Raw genomic sequence first — 19,038 nt, 5'->3', positions numbered from 1 at the left:
GACCTCCACCCCCCCTCAAATCCCAGAATAAAAAAGGCCATGCAGAAAAACAAGGGCCAGACCTTGTGTCCCAATCAGAATTTTTTGAAAAAGAGACCCACATGAAAACTTTATCTCAACCTGGGGAGTGGCCGAAGGTCAAAAAAATAGAATAAAAAATGCTGGCGGGAAGAAAGCATTATGTATTTTCATTAAATTGCCTTGTTATGACTGAGGATTAGAATACTGCCATTACCTCTGAAATATATTCATAGATAATAATGCTATAATTAATGTCAGTGAGAGAAATCCCTGATTAACCTTTGGGGTCCCAAGGGCATCTGAAATACAGATGTGCTCACAAAATTGCTGTAGCATAATATTAACCTTTGTAAGTCTTAAAAAAGGAAGGGGAGTAAAAGACATTTCACAATTCGGTTCTATTATTTCTTGGCATTTACAGTGTCATTGTGAAGCTGAAATAAATCTGCCATATGTATTGTTTATAGAGAGCCATCTAAGGATATGGCGCTTTTGACAAAAGAAGAGGCATGGCCAATCTCTACCCAAAGGGCTCGCCATCTAAGAAAGACACAGGAGGCTGTATCCAATGTAGCACTTAGTTAAAGTTATTTAGTGGAATGCTTTTTCCACTGGAGAAATGTTTTGTACCAATGAACCGCTGTTGCACAAGCGAATGGATAAGCAGTTCAGCTTTGTTGTGCAACAGGTTGCACAATGCAGAGTTTGTTAGGTGTTGAGTTTCCACCAGTGCAACAGGACCCTCCAATGGATCTCTACCCCGGCACTGACTACAAAGAGCCATTGGATTCACCCATCTCCAACACAGAACCAGGGGAAACTGTGATCCAGGCAGGAATTTAATGCGCTAGCTGCAAATAAGGCTACTGGGGAAGACAGAGAAATATGTGAGAAGCACCTGCCCAGGTCAGCACCTGGCTGAGAGCCAGGAAGGAAAGGAGCCTGCAGTTCCTATAAAAGTAACAGTGCTCCTCTTAAGATTATCTGCCGAGTCTTCCTGGCCTGGGGTAATGAAGAGCAGGACTGAATGCTCAAATATTTATCATTTTATTTTTGGAGGAACTTGAAGCATGCAGGAGGCTCCGTGAAAAATCAAGTTACCTGCGCCCTCTCTGATGCTGCATTGCTTGACATGCTGTTTGCATGAAAACAATTCCCCTCAGTTCCAGGAACTCCAGTATCTCCAGATAATCTTGGACAACCTTCCAGTCAGGTACAACATAGTGGGTCAGATCGTCGGACAATAATTTCTCACCTGAAACAGAATTCAAAGTGTTACTTTTTGTTTATTTATGGCCCCTAAGACTGTGTGGTGCTTTACAGAGCACGTGTCCCCACACTGAGGCACGTACAGTGTTGTAGACTATAGGGGAAAACCTACAATGGAGAGGGGTGGAGTATGAGAAACAAGGGAACAACATGCAGTCATATTTCAGTTATACCTGCGTACTATGGGTTACAGCTTTAGCTGCAGTAGGCAAGGTGGAGAGGGGGAAACTGGTGCCCTTCAGATGTTGCCCTCCAACTCCCATGAGCCCCAGCCTGGAGGGGCAATGGTCACATATTATGGGATTTATAGTTCAAAAGCATATAGAGATCGGACAAGGTGTGCTTTCTGAAAGGACTGGAAAGAAGGGAGAAAAAAACAGTGCTAGCTCACTAATTTTACTCTGTACCACCCTTCGTCCACCTCTTGGCCTCCAGATTTTTGGATTACAACTCCCAGCAGGCTGATGAGGGTTGTAGTTCATAACATCTAGACGCTAACAGGTTGGCGAAAGCTGCCCTGTACATACTAAAAATTATACGGTCCCAGAGAGCCTCAAATCCATCCTTCTAATGGACAGATAGTCCTAGATGGCATTAAGTCTTTCTCACTTTATGAATGGTGATTGAGGTCAAAAAGAGGGCACGTTGCAGTAACAACCTGGCAACAAGGACAGAAACCTTATTTGAATAGTAAAGGCATATGCTGCTGCAAAGTAAAGGCTACCAATCAATTTACTTTCAGGGGAAAGGGCAAAAGGGTTTATTCTACTTGGTATAAACCATTTGACCTTAAATTCTGATGGAAAATAATGTAGGAGAGATGTTGGATCCTCTGTGCATTGCTACACAGCCCTTCTGATTTTCTAACACCCACTTGCTATAACAAAGTTAGCAACGAGCCTCAAAAAATATACAAGAATCCCTAAATTCGTACCGGAAGAGTCGCAAATTACAAGTTTTATTCTTGGAACATCCAATGATTCATTCCTATGATAAAAATTACAATGGGCAGATAGGTACAGTCTGATTCAATCAGTGGATTGTGTTTGTACAGAAACTTAATCAGACAATATGGAAATACTGTGGGAGAGAAAATCTGTTGATCTGGAGGGAGCTGTGTGCCCAGTACTGGATAGGGATGCATTCCCCCAGAAAGACCAAGTCTGAACTTTGGGCTGGGGTGTCCTCCTGGATCTAGTGCTATCACTAGAGACATAGGTGCTATATGTTACCAGCAGTGCTTTTTATCACCTTTGCCTGATTTGCCAGCTTCAATCCCATCTCAAGAAAGCAAACCTTGCCTCATTCATGCCCTGGTTATGTCTAGATTAGACTACTATAATGCACTCTACATGGGACTGCATTTGAAGATGGTACAGAAGCTAAAGGTAAAGGTAAAGGTACCCCTGCCCGTACGGGCCAGTCTTGACAGACTCTGGGGTTGTGCGCCCATCTCACTTAAGAGGCCAGGGGCCAGCGCTGTCCGGAGACACTTCCGGGTCACGTGGCCAGCGTGACAAAGCTGCATCTGGCGAGCCAGAGCTGCACACGGAAACGCCGTTTACCTTCCCGCTGGTAAGCGGTCCCTATTTATCTACTTGCACCCGGAGGTGCTTTCGAACTGCTAGGTTGGCAGGCGCTGGGACCGAGCAGCGGGAGCGCACCCCGCCGCAGGGATTCGAACCGCCGACCTTTCAATCGGCAAGTCCTAGGCGCTGAGGCTTTAACCCACAGCGCCACCTGCGTCCCCACAGAAGCTACAACAGGTGTAAAATTCAGCTGCCCAGGTGTTTTGAGGGCCAAGCAGCTGGAGCGCCTAATACTCATTCTGTACCAGCTACATGGGGCGCTTATGTATTTCTGGGCCCAATTTAAAGTGCTGGTGGTTACCCTTTAAAGCTCCAGAAGTTTGGAAGCAGTTATTCAAAGGACTGCCTGCAGTTGTGTGAATCTGCCTGGGACCAAAGTTCATCCACAGGGGCCCCATTTGGAAGCTCTGCCATTAAGCTCAAGCAAATTCCCAGGCACAAAAGACAGAGCCTTTTTTTGTGATGCCCCTCTCCCAGTCTTGATGGTATGTACAATTGGTTTCCTTTTTAGTGGATAATAACAGATCTTATTGCTGGTTTTAAATGCTGGACCAGGCCTGGAGTTTTAAAACAATCATTGCTTTGGGTTTTCTCTTTGGTGGTCTGGATTGGGATTTTTTTTGTTTTGTTTATTGCTGCCTTGTTTGATGTTTGTTTTTATGAGGATTCTTTATGCTGTTGTTTAGTAAATGTATTGAGTAAATGTAACCACCTTGGTTATATTTGTGAACTACTTTGCATTGCCCGGAGAAGCAGGATATAAATAAATAAACAAATCCTTCCTCCCGCTTGTTTGGGCTGTGCTTCTTTAGTACCAAGCTGATGTCCAAAACCAATCCCACTGAAAGGCACAAGAGCTGCTTAAGAGTGCTACTACAGTTGATGTGAGGAGTCACAATGGCTCCATGGAACATCCATGGACAAGGGGTCCAGTTTGTCTGTAGACTTCCAAGGCATTTAACCGGTCACTACAGAAAGCAGGATGTTGGAGATTTGCCTTCTGACCCAATCCTGCAGGGTGGTTCTTATGTTCTCCTTACTAGGATAGCCAATGTGGTGCCCTCCCAATTCTAGAATCTGCCAACGTGGCAATAGTCAGAGATCCTGGGAGTTGTAGTTCAAAACATCCAGAGGCCACCACATCAGCTGCCCCTGTTCTAGTAGTATAATTTTGTGTGTATACGTTGACAATCATGCTCCTCTCCTCCTGTTTTATTCATCCTGGACAACTACCGCATCCCCAGTTATGTAGTCATGAGTTCTGTTGGAAATGGCACTCTACCGCTTCCTAAATGAAATGAAATAAAGCACCACAGACGCCTTCCTCTCACCCTAGTGATGCCCAAAGAGGGACAACTAAGCCACGTGCATGGAACTAAAATATACAAATGCAGGAAGATTATACTAAGTCAGATATTTGGTCAATCTAGCTCAGTACTGCCCAAACTCTTTCAGGTTTCAGACAGGAAGCCTTTCCCAAAGCTACTTGGAAATGTCAGGCCCTCAACACAGTGGAATTTGCTGCCAAGGAGTGTGGTGGAGTCTCCTTCTTTGGAGGTCTTTAAGCAGAGGCTTGACAACCATATGTCAGGAGTGCTTTGATGGTGTTTCCTGCTTGGCAGGGGGTTGGACTCGATGGCCCTTGTGGTCTCTTCCAACTCTATGATTCTATGATTCTAGGGAGCTCTGGCCATTCATGTATGTGCATGTAGAATAAGCATTTGTTTGTCTTACACAGAAGCACCCCCACTCCTTTTCCCATTCACATCTACTAAAGTTGAACCCTTCCTTAATAATAATAACAATAATTTTATATAATACCCTGCCTATCTGGCTGGGTTGTCCCAGCCACTCTGGGCGGCTTCCAAACATATAAAACCATAATAAAACGCCAAACACTTTCCTGCTCTGCTCAATAGGGGGCAAGGAAAACACTCTGCATATACCCAGGGACCTCTTTTCCTGCATTAGCCAGTTTGGTGTAGGTTAGGAGGACAGGGTTCAAATTCCTGCTCAGCCATGAAACTCACTGCGTGACCTTGAGTCTCTCAGCAAAAACCTGCCTCACAGGGTTGCTGTTAGGACAAAATGAGGAGGGAGAGCCTCATGCAGAGCTCCTTGGAGGAAAAGTGAAATATAAATGTAATAAATAATAATTTAAAAATACCAAATCAGGCATGAGCCTTGGATAGACATTTCCCCTTCCTGCCCCCCCAAACATGACACCACGCTCCGCCCCAATGGCCAAGCCCCACCTCCTTTCAGCTTACAGACCGGTGCCCCGCCCACCCTCCTTCGCCCCGCCCACCTACCGCGGGGACAGTCCGCCCGGCAGAGGGCGCTGCCACAAGGCACGTCGGGCCTCAGGTAATGCTCGCGCACCACCCGCACGGAGCGGCCCAGTAGGCCCCGCAGCTGGAGCACCTTCTCCGTCCGCTGCATCTGGAGAGGGAGGGAGGGGCACGCGCGCGAGAGAGAGAGAGAGCCAGCGGGGAGCAGGCTCGAGCGGGAAAGCCACACCTCCAAACGACCGCGCTGCGCCGTCCCACCGCCCTGATTCGCCGCCGCCGCCGCCCGTCCTGAGAGGAACGTGGAGGCGGGCTAGGGCAAACGAGGAGGCTGGAAAGAAGAGGCGGGGCCACCTCTGAGAGAAACAGGGAGGCGGGGCCGCGGCGCGAGATCAGAAAGGGGCGGAGCTGCCTTAAAATGGCGGGCATGTTTTCCTGCGGGGAGAAATTCCCTGAGGGGATGAGGCCGTTTGCTTTGGTGAGGGGGCAGGCGAAGGAACCTCGTGAGGGTGGATTTGCGTCCCGTCGCTTTTCCACCCTCACGGTTACAGGCCTTGGGTAAAACAACAAAAAAAAATTCCTTCCAGTAGCACCTTAAAGACCAACTAAGTCAGTTCTTGGTATGAGCTTTCGTGTGCATGCACACTTCTTCAGATACCTTGGGCAGTTTAGTAAACCTCATCGTCAGAATAGAGTAATAATAATTATACCCCCGCCCATCTGGCTGGGTTTCCCCAGCCACTCTGGGCGGCTCCCAGTAGAAGAAGAAAAATGTGATAAAATATCAAACTTTAAAAACTTCCCTAAACAGGGCTGCGTGTTAATGGGCATGGTTAATTTCGCCCCATTCCTCCTCATAGGTCTACTCTGAGAATAATTAAGTTACATCACATTACGTTTCTACCAAGCCTTTTCTGTAAGGGACTGAAAGTGACCTACTCAGTTCTCCTCCCTCCACTTAAATTTCAACAACAACCCTGTGCGGCGCGTTAGGCTGAGAGACGGTGGCTGGTATTTTGCCAGCCTTGCATTTCTCTGCAAAAATCAAGGCCTCCGAGGTGGCAGGCAATGATAATAAAGCAAGCTATTGAGGAAAAAAAAAAAGGTGGTGGGGAAAACGGGACTAAAAATTAACGTATAAATCAAGACATTCATTTATAAATCCAGTGCAGTGCACAAAACCAAAGTGACTAAAAGCCAGAGGCAGCAGTTCTGGTCTATTTAAATAAAGAAGAAATCCATTAACAGGCAATCTCTTTATTAGGAGCATCTGAAAATAAGTTTTCGAAGTTCATTGGATCCTGTTAGGCAAACAGAGTTCAAAAGGGAAAGAATTGAAGACTGTGATTTGGTCCCCTGGCAGAGGTGGTTTTAGGAGTGATCTTGTCCCAACCCATCAGGAGTAACTTGAGAATTGGATCTGTTAGTTGTTCAAAAATGTAAGCAGGAGACTGACATTGCAGCTAGCTGTCTGGCTCAGAGGAGACGGGAGTAGACAAAACACTCATTTTTTACTTGATTAGTATCTTGATTTTGGGTGGCATGCCAGAGCCGTTATCAATTATTAAATAAAGAAGAGAAATAAATTGACAGAGATATACACAACACCGCTTTCCCACATAAATACAGCTGTAATGTATCATCTTTTGACATTTTAATGACAACTCTGTTGCACTTTATGTCATCCACGTATTACAGAAGTTCCCCTCCCAACCTCTCTCCATCAGGCAAGACTAATGCCTTTCATCACATATGGAAAATTAAAACAACCAAATGCATCTAGTCTCCAGAAACATGTTGCCAACGGCAAAAGGAACTGCTCTGGTTGGTTTCAGGGTTGAAACGAAGATCTTAGGAATTGTGCAATGCACAATGCACTGAGTTTAGTGAGGCTTACTCCAAGGTAAGTGTTTTAGGATTTCAGCCAAAGATTCACAAACCCCAATTCTGGAAATCCAAGAACCCTTTGCTCTGAAGATAATTTAGCAGAATGTCCTGGTGCCTGTCTGAAAGCCATCAGGATGCATTTTCCATTTTTGTCACTAGGAGTCACTGTTTCACTAATACTGTAAAGATAAGCTATATGATGGGGAGTTTCCTTTGCCCAGATGCAACAGACACAAATCCACTCAAGTCCGTGATAACAACATAAGCAGATTGTCTTCAAAATAAACAAGAAATTAAGTGTTTCCCTACAAAACAACAACGTAAACAAATCCCTCAATTTATTGGAAGGATTCAAGTAGTGGAACATGAAATTACAAGACCAGCTTATGAACATTACTGGTTGTATAGAAATATCTTTCTTGCCATAGTTCTTTGTTTTTGCTGCCATGTGTTTAAGAATAACTTTACACTTTATCTCTGGATTAAATTGTTTTGCTGTCAAACCAAGCTGTATATTACTTTCATTTTAATTGCAGCCTGACCCTGACACATGCTTAAGCCCTTGGAAATCAATGGTCTTGGGCATAGCTAAGTCTGCATAGAATTGCAGCCTTAAGCTCCAGTTCTATGCACATAAACCCCATGCAATAAACCCCATTGCATTAAATAGGACCTACTTCTGAGTAAACTGTCTGGAACTGAGCTGTTGATTTTTTTTAAATTTTAGTTTCCCAAACTGCCATTAAGATCAGGAAGTTTGATAGATGGTTTAATATTACTTTCTTCTATTACCAACAGCAAATCAGAATGTTGGAGGCACTGCATGGATGGAGCTTTTATTTTTATTGGATTTTTTTAAAAAAATCTCTTTCTCCTAAGTAGTCCAGGGTAGTTTATGTGGTTCTAATCCCCTCATTTATTCCGCACAACAACCTTGTTTGGTAGATTTGGCTCAGAGAAGGTGCTTGGTCCAAGACTGCCCTGTGAGCATTGGGGCTGAGCAGGAATTGGAACCAGAATCTTTCCTGTTCTAGTCAAACTACTATGTCCCACTGGCCCTCACAGCCTTTGTACCTCAGTTGTTCAAACACAGCAGCCAACAACTCGGGTGGATGGACTGGCTATAATATGGGGAATGAATCCAGATAGTGTGCTTTAACTCATGTATCTCCCCACAAGGGTCTTTACCTTTTTCCAGGCAATGCCTGACTATTCATGTAAACCACTTCAGAATTAGGTCCACCTTAGTTAGGAGGAGAAAGTGCTGGTTGATTATCACACCCGCCCCCCCCCCCCCCGGGACCTTTCTCTCTTGAATTTTAATGCACATCCTTGAGCCTCTAAGGAAAACTCTTCTTATCTCATTTGTACCACAAATGACAACTGGAAAGAGTTCAATGGAGGTCAATTGCCTCCTCATTTAATTTCTCATGATCGGTGGCTAAAAAGGCATCCATCAATTTCACCTCAGCATCACAGCTCAAGAATGTGAGGGCAAAGGAGCATTCTTCCATTTGTAGGTGGACTTTTAAATACACACCAAAGCAACCAATCCTATTCGGGAAACAGCCATGGCCCAGACTGTCAGGAATGGGGGTGCAGACCTTTAAATTTTGGAACTTCTCCGTTGTACTGTTGGTCAAATATGGGCCTATCTGAACTAGATATGAAACCCAGATTCCCCCTCTTCTGCTGATGTTTTGGTAATGAGCACAATGAAACACTCCTCAGATTTCAGTACAAGGCTACCCTTTCCTTCCAAGTTACAGCCTTTTTTAAATGCTGTCCTTAATACCTTAGAAGCTATAACTTGCTTTTATGGGAAACCATAGTGAAATGAGCATTATAAACTACAGGAGCAAATAAAATAAAATCTGAATGGCAGGTGATATTCATGCCTCTTTATCTAAGACTATAGAAATAGAAAAAATATTTCATGGACCCTAGAAAAAAAAGAGAAAGCAATGAGCAAGCTTTTAAAATAAAATAATTTATAACAGCTATAACACATAAATCACTCTTGGTTGGCATGGAATAGTTGTTAAATTGTGGTGGCTTGGTGTAAAATGGAGAGTGAATGAGGAATTGCATTTGTGTGATTTCTTATTTTTTAAAAATGCAACACCTGAAGGCTCTTGGCTGACTAAACATGTAACTATGGGTAGGGTTGGGGACAACTCCCATGCACTGTTGGTTATGTGTGTGAACTGCTGCTTTTTCCATGGTGTGGTTAATGCACTGTGCTTCAGCACCCTGGATAGTTCATTATACCTCTGCTAATGCTGGCTGCTGTTCCTCCTTTGCCTCACCTATCCCAAGTTATATCCAGTGTTAGTCATACTCAGAGTAGACCCATTGAAATTAAAGACCATTACTTACTTTGGTCCATGAACTTTAATGGGTGTACTTTAAGCAGAGACGGTTGGCTAGAACCTTATATCTATCTCATCTCTTTTCTAAGTCCATTCTAAACCATCTCCCAATTCCTTTCAAAACCCGCTTCTTGGATAAATAGTAAGTTATGCAAAACAAATGCATGTCAATATGACTAATTCTACATGTGCATCTCATTTGCAGAATTTGGATTTTCGTGGTGAATATTTTTTTATTTTTGCACAGTACATACAGCCTCCATCTGTTCTTTGTGTTTTCTTCCAGAGAGGCATAAAAACATAGTTTATGCTGACAAACCTCTAAGCATGCCGGTGAAAACTATGATGCAGTCACCCATCACGAGGATGAAGCTTACAGAAGCAAGTTGATAGATTTATTTGCTGATCACTCAAGAAAAGGAAGGAATGAACTGTGTCATCCTGCTTGCATTTTTACAGAAGGCGTTTGCTCATGCAGAAAGACGATCGGCATTACACCAAGGTGCTCTGAGTTTTTTTGTTTTGTTTTTTTGCAGATTCCTGGTTGAACTGGCAAAGGCACATGAAGGTCAAATGACTTGCCGGAGGTTATCCATTGATCTGAGTGTTTTTGGCAGGATGGCAGCCAAATCTTCATGCTCATCCTGGTGCATTGCCCATCAGCTGTCAGTGCAGGATTCTGTTCTCTTCAGTCTGTATTTCATTTGTAAAACAAAGTGGGCTTCACACCATTTGGTAATAATTTAATAGACTGCACATTAAAAATCCAGAGGACATGTGTATGATTGCTTTACAGCACATCAGCAAAATGCCACTATCATGCACAGGAAATGCAGTGTTTGGAGTAAAGCTGAGATTCAACACATTCATTCAAGCATCAATCTCAAGCAGAGGCAAGGCAGAACAAGCAGAGGCAAGACAGTTCCTTGGACAGCTCCATGCAGGGCTCAGGGACTGCTCAGATGTTGCTTCAGCACCAGTTATTTAGATTAAGCCTCAGACTGCAGCTCCCTCTCAGTAGTTAGCCCTGCCTTCACTTCAAGGGGCCTAGATTTCTCTAGCAACCTTTGAATCCGACAAGGTGAGTGAGACTCTGGGACTCCTGTGATGGAGCCCTTTGAGTCAGATGAGGGTCTTCAGGTCAGAGGGGAACTGGGTCCACAGATTCTACTTGCAGAAGTGCTTTCAGTAGGTTAGGGGCTTCTGGAACTGATCAGAGGGCAGTTCCCTCTCCCACTCTGAATCCCATTTCCCAAAGAAGGTGAATCTGACCCCAAGGTCATGACATTTCATCCTCTTGAAAAGCTATTTCTTCTTTCATTGTCGTCGTCTTCTTTGGTGATCACTTATAGCTGAGTAAGATTCTATAAACTTCTATAAACATGGTTTTAACAGTGGGTTCGTAAGTGACTGTGGAGGCCAATTCTGGATCTACACGTCCTTCCACAGTGGGAACATAGGTTTCTGGATGGGAGTTGATCATGGTGAGGGTTTGTCTAGCATGCCTTCCTCTTATCGCGTCTCTCCCTTTAATCCTGAGTTTGAGCATCTTCAAAGCCCATGACACCTTCCATAAACATGTTAAAAACATGTAAGAGCATCCTTCCTTTTATTACAGTTTACTTATGCTGAGTAAAAACATTGTTTGTGATCATACCCTGTCAGTGGCCAACAACAAACCGAAAGGGTGGTATTTATACTGGAGTAATGATATCAAGATGAAACAATTAATTAAATCAACTAAGGAGTGATTTAATTCTGAACAGAACATAAATTATTTTAAACAAAGAAACAGAAGTGTGAAATCCTCAGCTGCACAAGTCCTGTTGAAATAAATGGGAGCTGTGCAAGAGTCCTGCTTCCCAAATATATTTTGCTTGCCTTTTTCACTCTGTGGCTTACCTTCCAAGGATTTTAAGAACGTTCCTCCATCTTTTGTTTCCCTTCATCCTATTGAGTTGTCTTTTTCTCCTCCCCACTCACCCTGTTCTCCACTGCGTGGCTCCCCATGTGTCAGATAATTAAAAAAATGGAAATTGCAAAACACAAGGCTGGAGAAGGTAGCAGAAATCCATACTGGTTGAGGTCCTCTTGAATATTAAAATGACTTTACTTTTGAGAGCATAGCAAATTCCAGCCTTGACAATTTCATTTTGAAAACTGTTTATGCTCACAAAAGTCCATAACAACAACATTTCCATTATGTTCTTGCAGGATTTTCTTGTGGTCTTTACTTTTGTGAGTCAGCTTTTATTATTGTTCAGCACTGATGTCGAGCAATGCAAATGCAAAACAGGAAAAGCTTTGCGGTAAAGATATTGCTGTTTTCTCAAAGTACAAAGGTGTCTGTCGGCCTGCAGCCCTGATGTTTTCTCCTCCCGACCTGCCTCAATAATGCAAACTAGCAGCAGTGGAATTTATTCTCCTGAGACCATAATCTTCATTTACCTGCTACCAAGGTACTCTACCTGACTATATTTAGATTTCTTTTGAATGTTATCTCAAGAGTCTAGAGCAGATTATAGTATATCATCATCTCTTTTTATCTTCACAAAGGCTGTGGGAGGGAGAGGTAGTGGTTTGCCAGAATCCATGCAAATCAGCTGCATCTCCCATGTCCAGACTAGCCAGGGCACCACAATGTCTCTGCAGGGCAATTAGTGAATTCCCATCTCTGGTTTCTGTCCCTCTCTTTGGACTTTCTCTGTAGAACCTGGGTGCATTCAAACAATCTGCCCCTCCATTGATCTTGCATTAGGAACAGCTATTTTCATTTAAACAGCTGTGGGGAGTCTGGAACACTGACCTAAAAGGAAGTGAAATTTATTTGAGGCTGATTTTATTCTCATGCTTTATTGTCCCATTGAACATTAAGTGGAAGGGATACATGCAGGCACGCATTCATGCACACACACACACATTCTGCCATTGGGATAAGTAATGCAAATGAATTATATAAACAATTTTTCATACATAGAATAATTTATCATTTCCCCAAGATCTAGGTTTTCAAATAATTTAGGCCTTTTGGAAGGAAATAAGGTAGGCAAAATTACACCACAGGGTCTGAAAACAAGGAGAATGCAGAAAAGGCAAGGACCTATGAGAAGGAGAGGGCTTTTTCTGTGGCAGCTCCTAAACTGTGGAACCTCCACTCCACAAAGATGCACCTAGCACTTTTGTTACCCACTTTCCACTGTGTGCTTTCTAACCTGACATTTGACAGTAAAGGTATTATTGGGCAACCCACCTCTTCTGTTTTGCTTAGCTTATATTGTGCTGCATTTGTTTGGAATTGCTTTACTTGTTTTTAATTTTACGATTATGAAACCCATCTTATGGTGAAATAAGAAATCTAATAAATAAATATGAGACCACCACCAGGAAGGTGCCTTATACTGAAACAGACCATTGTCCCTCTAACTCAGTGTATTGGCTACACTGGCAGTAGCTGTCTAGGGTTTTAGGCAGGGTACTTTCCTTCCTGGAGATGCCTGGGATTCTACCTGGAACCTCCTGCATGCACAGTGAATACTCTGTTACCACTGAACCACAGCACTTCCCCTTAAGCTGCGGCCCTTCCACCGAGCCTCTGGGGCAGGCATGGCCAAACTTGGCCCTTCAGCTGTTTTGGGACTACAACTCCCACCATCCCTAGCTAACAGGACCAGTGGTCAGGGATGATGGGAATTGTAGTCCTAAAACAGCTGGAGGGCCAAGTTTGGCCATGCCTGCTCTAGAGCTTACCGATTGGAAGGTTGGCAGTTCGAAACCCTGTGAGGAGGTGAGCTCCCATTGCTCTGTCCCAGCTCCTGCCAACCTAGCAGTTCAAAAGCATGCCAGTGCAAGTAGATAAATAGGTACCACTGTGGCGGGAAGGTAAACGGCATTTCCATGTGCTCTGGCTTCCATCGCAGTGTTCCGTTGTGCCAGAAGTGGTTTAGTCATGCTGGCCACATGAGACAGAAAGCTGTCTGCAGACAATCGCCGACTGAAAGCAAGATGAGCGCCGCAACCCCATAGTCACCTTTGGCTGGATTTGACCATCCAGGGCTCCTTTACCTTTACACTTCCAGATCACCTGAAATCCCCTTCACCTCCCTTGTTATAAACCCTGTGATAATTTTGCATACAGTTAGAACAATCCCCCCCCCGCCCCATGTAGATCTTTTTTCCCAGTGGCATATTCTTCTACAGAGGAAAAGCACCACACTGGAGTCCATTGCACTTCATAATGAAGACAGATGGTTTACCTGGCAGCTCCCCTTCGCGCCTTCTGTATCAGGGCAAGCAGATTGAAAGGGAGGATGGGCAGAACCAGGGGGTCACATAGAATCCACAGTCGGACCAGAGATCCACAGAGGATGGCGCCCTGGAGGAGCAAAAAGAAAATAAAGAGAAGAAAAAAGAACTTACCAAAAATAAAGGTAACCATGAACCATTGTTCTGACACAGGCAGCCTCAGACTATTCTCACATGCTTCTTCTTTTCAAGCAACCTGTCTGCTTTCAAGAGCAGGCAATCTGCTCTTCTCTCTGTGTGTAGGAGGAGGAAGCATGCTTCGAAACCGTCTAAATGCAGCTGCTTCTTATATAAAACTCAAAACATGTAGTTTAAAGACTTTGACAAATGTGACAAGGTAAGTGGAGCAGCAGCTGTTCCCGAGAGAGGGGGAAGTGAACCCCAAAATGTCCCAGTTGACAAACTGCCAGGGGACCCTTGTTTCTTTAGCTGCCACAAAAAATGTGAAATTCTCCTGCCTTTTCCCCACTTAGTTTGCATTTGCTGGGCCCTGGGGACATATGGAAACCTACGCCTGGAAGGTGGAGCTGGAGACAGATGCAGAGCAAAGTTTCAAGAAGGTGGAGACCCTCTGAAGCAGAATCAGTTCTGCTCAGTTGATTAGGCATTAGCATCAGGCCTGGCCCATCCACCAACTGCACCCCACTGAATTCCCCTCTGCGCCTGAAGAGGACCCTGAAGCCTGACCAGTTCTGCAAGTTTCCAAGCTCCAGGAATGAATCTTCAATGCTAGGCAGTGAGTAAAACTATTGTTATTTTCAGGGCATGACTTGAACATCTTCAACTGTCATGGCTTTGCTCAGGGAGTCTGTCAGAGTCTTAATCTGAGGCAGGCTGATTTGGGCGGGGGGCGGTGTTGGCTGAAACACTGAGGTCAGACTCAAAAGGCTAAAAGGTTTCTCAGGAAGTCAGAGTGGAAACACACAGATATCCCTCCTCACAAAAAAAGTGCACCTCCAGAAAGAAAGAGTCACACCTCTGTCCTGCGCATGGGCCTCCCCCATAGGCATCAAGTTGGTCACTGTGCGAAGAGGGTGCTGGACTAGATAGGTATTTAGCAGGACTCTTCTTAGAACACCTTTGCATAAGATTTGCTTATGCTGATTTATAAGAGCAGATGGGGAACAAGACTGTGACCAGGTCTCAGCTAGATTGGTAAAGAAAAAACGTTTTATATGTGTTGTATGTGCGATATAACACTTTGACACCAGAGATAACACTTTGACCCCATCTTTCCCTACCGGATTTCCCTGTATGAGTTCGCAACGTGTAACTGAATCACTCCTTTGACGGGTCTAGATCCAGCCCTGGTGGTCTGCGTGCCTGCTTAGTCTGCTGTCCAGGTGCTAAGTAAATGGAAAACTCCTGCTCTTAGGGCTTTTTAATCTTTAAACTGGGCAGCCTTCAAATTTATATTACTTCAGAATAGTATTACGTAGTAGGACCAGGAGGTGGGGGGCGGCTGCTACCTTTCTGCATATCACTGAATCTGTTATTCAGGTTGAGAACTTCCAAGATGCTGAAGCAGGTGTATTCCTAATCCTTTGCTCTGGATAACAACCTTCCCACGGGGACTTTCTTCAAGGGCATCTCTCTCTTAGACCTCAGCAGCTGCCCTTCTTTGATTCTCCTCTATACTTTCAACAATCACTCTTCACAGCCACCGTTCTCTGTTACCTGTTCTGAGTGCTTCAGAGGGAAGAAAGTCTCACTTATGCTCACACTCAACAAGAGAGCATGAACAGTATCTGGAAAGGCAGCCAGGTAGGTAGAATGAGAACATAAGATGAGCCTGCTGGATCATGCCAATGGCCCATCTAGTCCAGCTTCCTGTTTTCACAGTGGCCAACCAGATGCCTGTGGGAATTACTAATAGCTTCCTCTTACATTTCCCCCGTGGTGGCTTGTACCTGCACAACTGGCAGGGTGGAAAGCGGAGACGGGTGGGTAGTCAAAGCCAGAGCCAGTAATGGGCGGAGCCACTGCCTGGCTGCTTGTAAGAAGGCAGGCAGGTGGGGACTAACTGGGAGCTTTTTGAGATGGGTGGGGCAATGTCCAGTTCACCCTAATGAACAAGCCTCCACTGCCATTTCCTATGCTCATTCATATGGTCCTGACTATACACCTTTGATCTGAAATATACAGATGAAGACCTTGTTTTTTTGCTTGAGCAAAAACTCTGCGTAAAGTCAGCCACAGTGTGTTTGAAAGGGGACTGCATTTTATTTTGTTTCCTTTGGTCTCAGCGCCTAAATCTAATATATGTTATTTGATTTGGATCCTTTGGATTAGTAAAAGGGGATTGGCTATAAAGGGGGCCAGCATCATTATTCAGTGTTATTAATGATGTTGTCAACCCTTAGATTTCCCCAAACTAGAAAACTCATAAATTTTACTTATGGGGGGAGTGGGTGGAATCTCAGAATGATCTAACAAATATATAAATTCTTTAAAGTATTTAATATGTGTTAAGAGGACAGCATGATAAATTCAATATTGAAAACCAATATCAGGTTTACAATTATTTGCCATTTATCATCCCTGATTGCGCAGACAGTATCTTATTGAAAAGAATAAAGTGATTCATAAAGAGAGTTCTATTACAGAAGAAAGCAACCAAAAAGAGAGAGGGGAGGAACAGTCAAAAATATCTTGTTTTTCTCTCCTACCATTATTGTCAGCTGCTATTTGCTCTTTTGAGAAAGGAACCGTGTGAGCTTAATCGCCTGCACTTTGATATTAGAGATACGATAAATTTATAAAGGGAGGAACCATCTCATTTTCTGAACAGCATTCTGACAGCACATTTTTCTTTAAATATCTGATTTTCTACTTACGGAGGAAAACAGACAGGTCTATGCCATCTTTGTCTTTACAAGCTTGAGTTTTTTGAAATTTAGTACATTTGTGGGGGGCCTTGTTTCCCTTCCCTGCCTGCCCCATGAGATTGTCATTCTGTTACTGGTGGAATATGTGGAAGAAACCAAACTCCAGCAGTTAAATTGCACATGATAAGACAGGAGAGGGTACCATTGGGGGAGGGCAGGGCACCCCATCCTACTGCCACATCTGGTAATTTCTGGAGTACAGCTATTGCCTACTGTCTCACTGGTCTACACTTTGGATGAATGCCAACAATGGCAGTGGCCTATGCACCAGGTATGTACGCCAAAGGTGTAAACCCCTTCGCTTCATATATAATGATTTGCAGAGGGGGCTTTGTGTATGTAACAGTGCCCAGGATTGGACTTTCTCTGTGGCACCCCTTAAATTGTCAAACTTCCTCCCCACAGTGTTGTGTCTAGCAACTTTCAACACCTTGTTTGTTATGTGTTGGGGTGCCAGAGATTTGTGGGTGCAAGGCACCCATAATCTTTAGAATTCATAAAAGTCAGAATTAATCAAGGTTTGATTAAACGGTGCCAAGCATGGAAATTCCTGGGTTTAGCTTCTGCTAATGAGCCAGACTAGCCTAGACACAGAGCATGGCTTTTTGCTGTTCTTTGAATCCAGTGCTATGCTTACAGAGGAAGGCAAACCCCCTTGAAATGTGAATGTTCTGAACTCTCCCCATCTAGGTTCAGGTTATCTATCTGTGTAAATAAACCAGGTACCATAAAGATACCACAGTTTCTGCTGTGCCTTATTCCCAAAAGGAAACACAAAGGTAGTGGGCTGTGAGAGCAGGACTCAATTCTGTATTCCAGGTGAGAGGCTACAATTTGGGGCGTGATTTATTGGTGCTGAAAGAAGTGATTCTGCGCAGGTGAGATCTGGGCTCACAAGCAGGATGTGTTTGGGGACAGTGAATAATTGCATGTAATTTTTTTTGCTGCAGTTAATATGTTTTGCTCTTTGGCAGTTTAAATGAGGGTTATCAGCTCTAACACTCCTGGTACTGCAGGCCTTTAAATAGGAAATTGATTTGAAACCTTTTGAAACCTTTTCTGTCTTAATTCTGCTATTAGCAAGCGTTCTATCATTTGTTGGTTAGTGCATGTCTCTATGGCAGTGTGGATGAGGGCGCCCCAGTTGTCAGCGTAAGTGGCAGGGTATGTTACAGTGATGGGAGGATTATGTTCTGAATAGATACTTAAGAACTGTCCCTCCTCTCATCTAAGGGAACCTCAGTTGCCCTGTCAATGGACCATTGAAATTGCTGGTGCTAAATGCCAGGTCAGTGAAAGGGAAATTTAGCTTCCAGGACATGTTCCTGAATCAGGTGACCAACCTGGTCTACATAATTAAGATATGGTACAGTGAGACTGGCAGGTAGGCTCATCCCCAGACATTTTGCTGACTGAGGTGAACGACAGGATGACATCCACTTCCACATTCCACTTAAAGAAGTGGACTGGATTGGCAACTGAAGCTTGCTTCAATGTGTGCCTCTAACACACCTGAGAACAGCAAACTCTTTTTGGAGATGCAAGGCAAGTTGTGTGGCACATGCAGTTCTGTCCCCCAATAGTTGGGAACACCTAGAGACTCAGGAGGAACAACCAGAAGACTGCCACCGTCTTCAGCATCTGCCACCTGAGGCAGTCACTTCACTCTGTCTAATGGTAGGGCCAGGCCTGCAGGAAGGGTTGGCCTGTCTCAGTCATAGTTTTTCAGTGTCCTGTCAGCACAGCATCAGCATAGGTAGGGAGTCAAGGAAGCAGAGTTTCTGTCTTTTATAGGAGCTCCATCTTCTACAGGTTCAACATGGATCCAATTTTAAGAGACTGTGTTGTACCTCCTACCCTGCTTCCTAACAGACTTCCCTGCCTAAGCAGGTGGAGGAGGTCTTGAAGATCTTCAAGCCTTCAGTGTTGGGCAATTAAATCATCAGTGGTAGAGCATTTCATGCTACCTGTATGGTGGACCACGTGCTTGACATGCTGGCACATGTGTGGGTGAAAATTCCCTTGCCAGGAAGAGCTAGACTTAAGCTTATACAGGCTTCTCTGCAGCCGTAGGGGATCAATTAACCACTAGAGGGTGGAAGTGTCATCAATATATTGATAACACCCATCTCTATTTCTCTTTTCTAACTTAACCAGGTAAGGAAGCTGACACTCTGAACAGGTGTTTGTGATCAGTAGTGGACTGGGTGAGGAGGCTAGCAAACCAAAGCGATTTCCGGACAATATGGCGCTCTTGCTGGTTGGCAGCTCAGTTGATCCTGGAGTTAATGTCTGGCAGCATTTGAAATCGAGTTTGTATTAATTGGTGTACTTTGGTAGTATGATATGTATACTGATACGTTGCAACCTGTCCTGTGACCATGTGGTGAAGGGTGGGAAATAAATCAATAAATAAATGAAA

At 44.1% G+C, this 19,038-nt stretch overlaps 1 protein-coding gene and 1 long non-coding RNA gene across 12 annotated transcripts in view; one reads left to right on the top strand and one right to left on the bottom strand.

Annotated features, from left to right (window-relative positions):
• The window catches only part of DIS3L (DIS3 like exosome 3'-5' exoribonuclease), a 23,999-nt gene extending 18,473 nt beyond the window's left edge, over positions 1-5,526 (bottom strand). Inside the window, exons 1-2 of one of the 5 annotated variants that reach the window (XM_083713091.1) lie at positions 5,192-5,526; positions 1,123-1,276 (exon numbers count right to left, since the gene is read on the bottom strand). In XM_083713091.1, the coding sequence (XP_083569217.1) occupies positions 1,123-1,276; positions 5,192-5,321 (284 nt within the window). In that variant the 5' untranslated portion in view covers positions 5,322-5,526. Of the gene's footprint in view, positions 1-1,122; positions 1,277-1,463; positions 1,601-5,191 lie in introns of those variants that run through there. The other 4 variants (XM_083713093.1, XM_083713095.1, XM_083713094.1 and 1 more) reach the window with 4 other exon arrangements.
• Positions 5,181-19,038, top strand: LOC310831957. 7 transcript variants are annotated; one of them, XR_014558051.1, is made up of 3 exons: positions 5,181-5,246; positions 9,713-11,885; positions 13,624-15,832. It is a non-coding gene; the product is annotated as an uncharacterized lncRNA (long non-coding RNA). The 7 variants fall into 7 exon arrangements; XR_014558052.1 differs by lacking the exon at positions 5,181-5,246 and adding an exon at positions 5,577-5,645; XR_014558053.1 differs by lacking the exon at positions 5,181-5,246 and adding an exon at positions 5,918-6,991.

Source organism: Podarcis gaigeae (assembly GCF_964106915.1).
Source record: "Podarcis gaigeae genome assembly, chromosome: 14".
NCBI lineage: Eukaryota > Metazoa > Chordata > Lepidosauria > Squamata > Lacertidae > Podarcis > Podarcis gaigeae.
The sequence above is the reverse complement of the archived record's forward strand: the minus strand, read 5'-3'. Positions and strand labels throughout refer to the sequence as shown.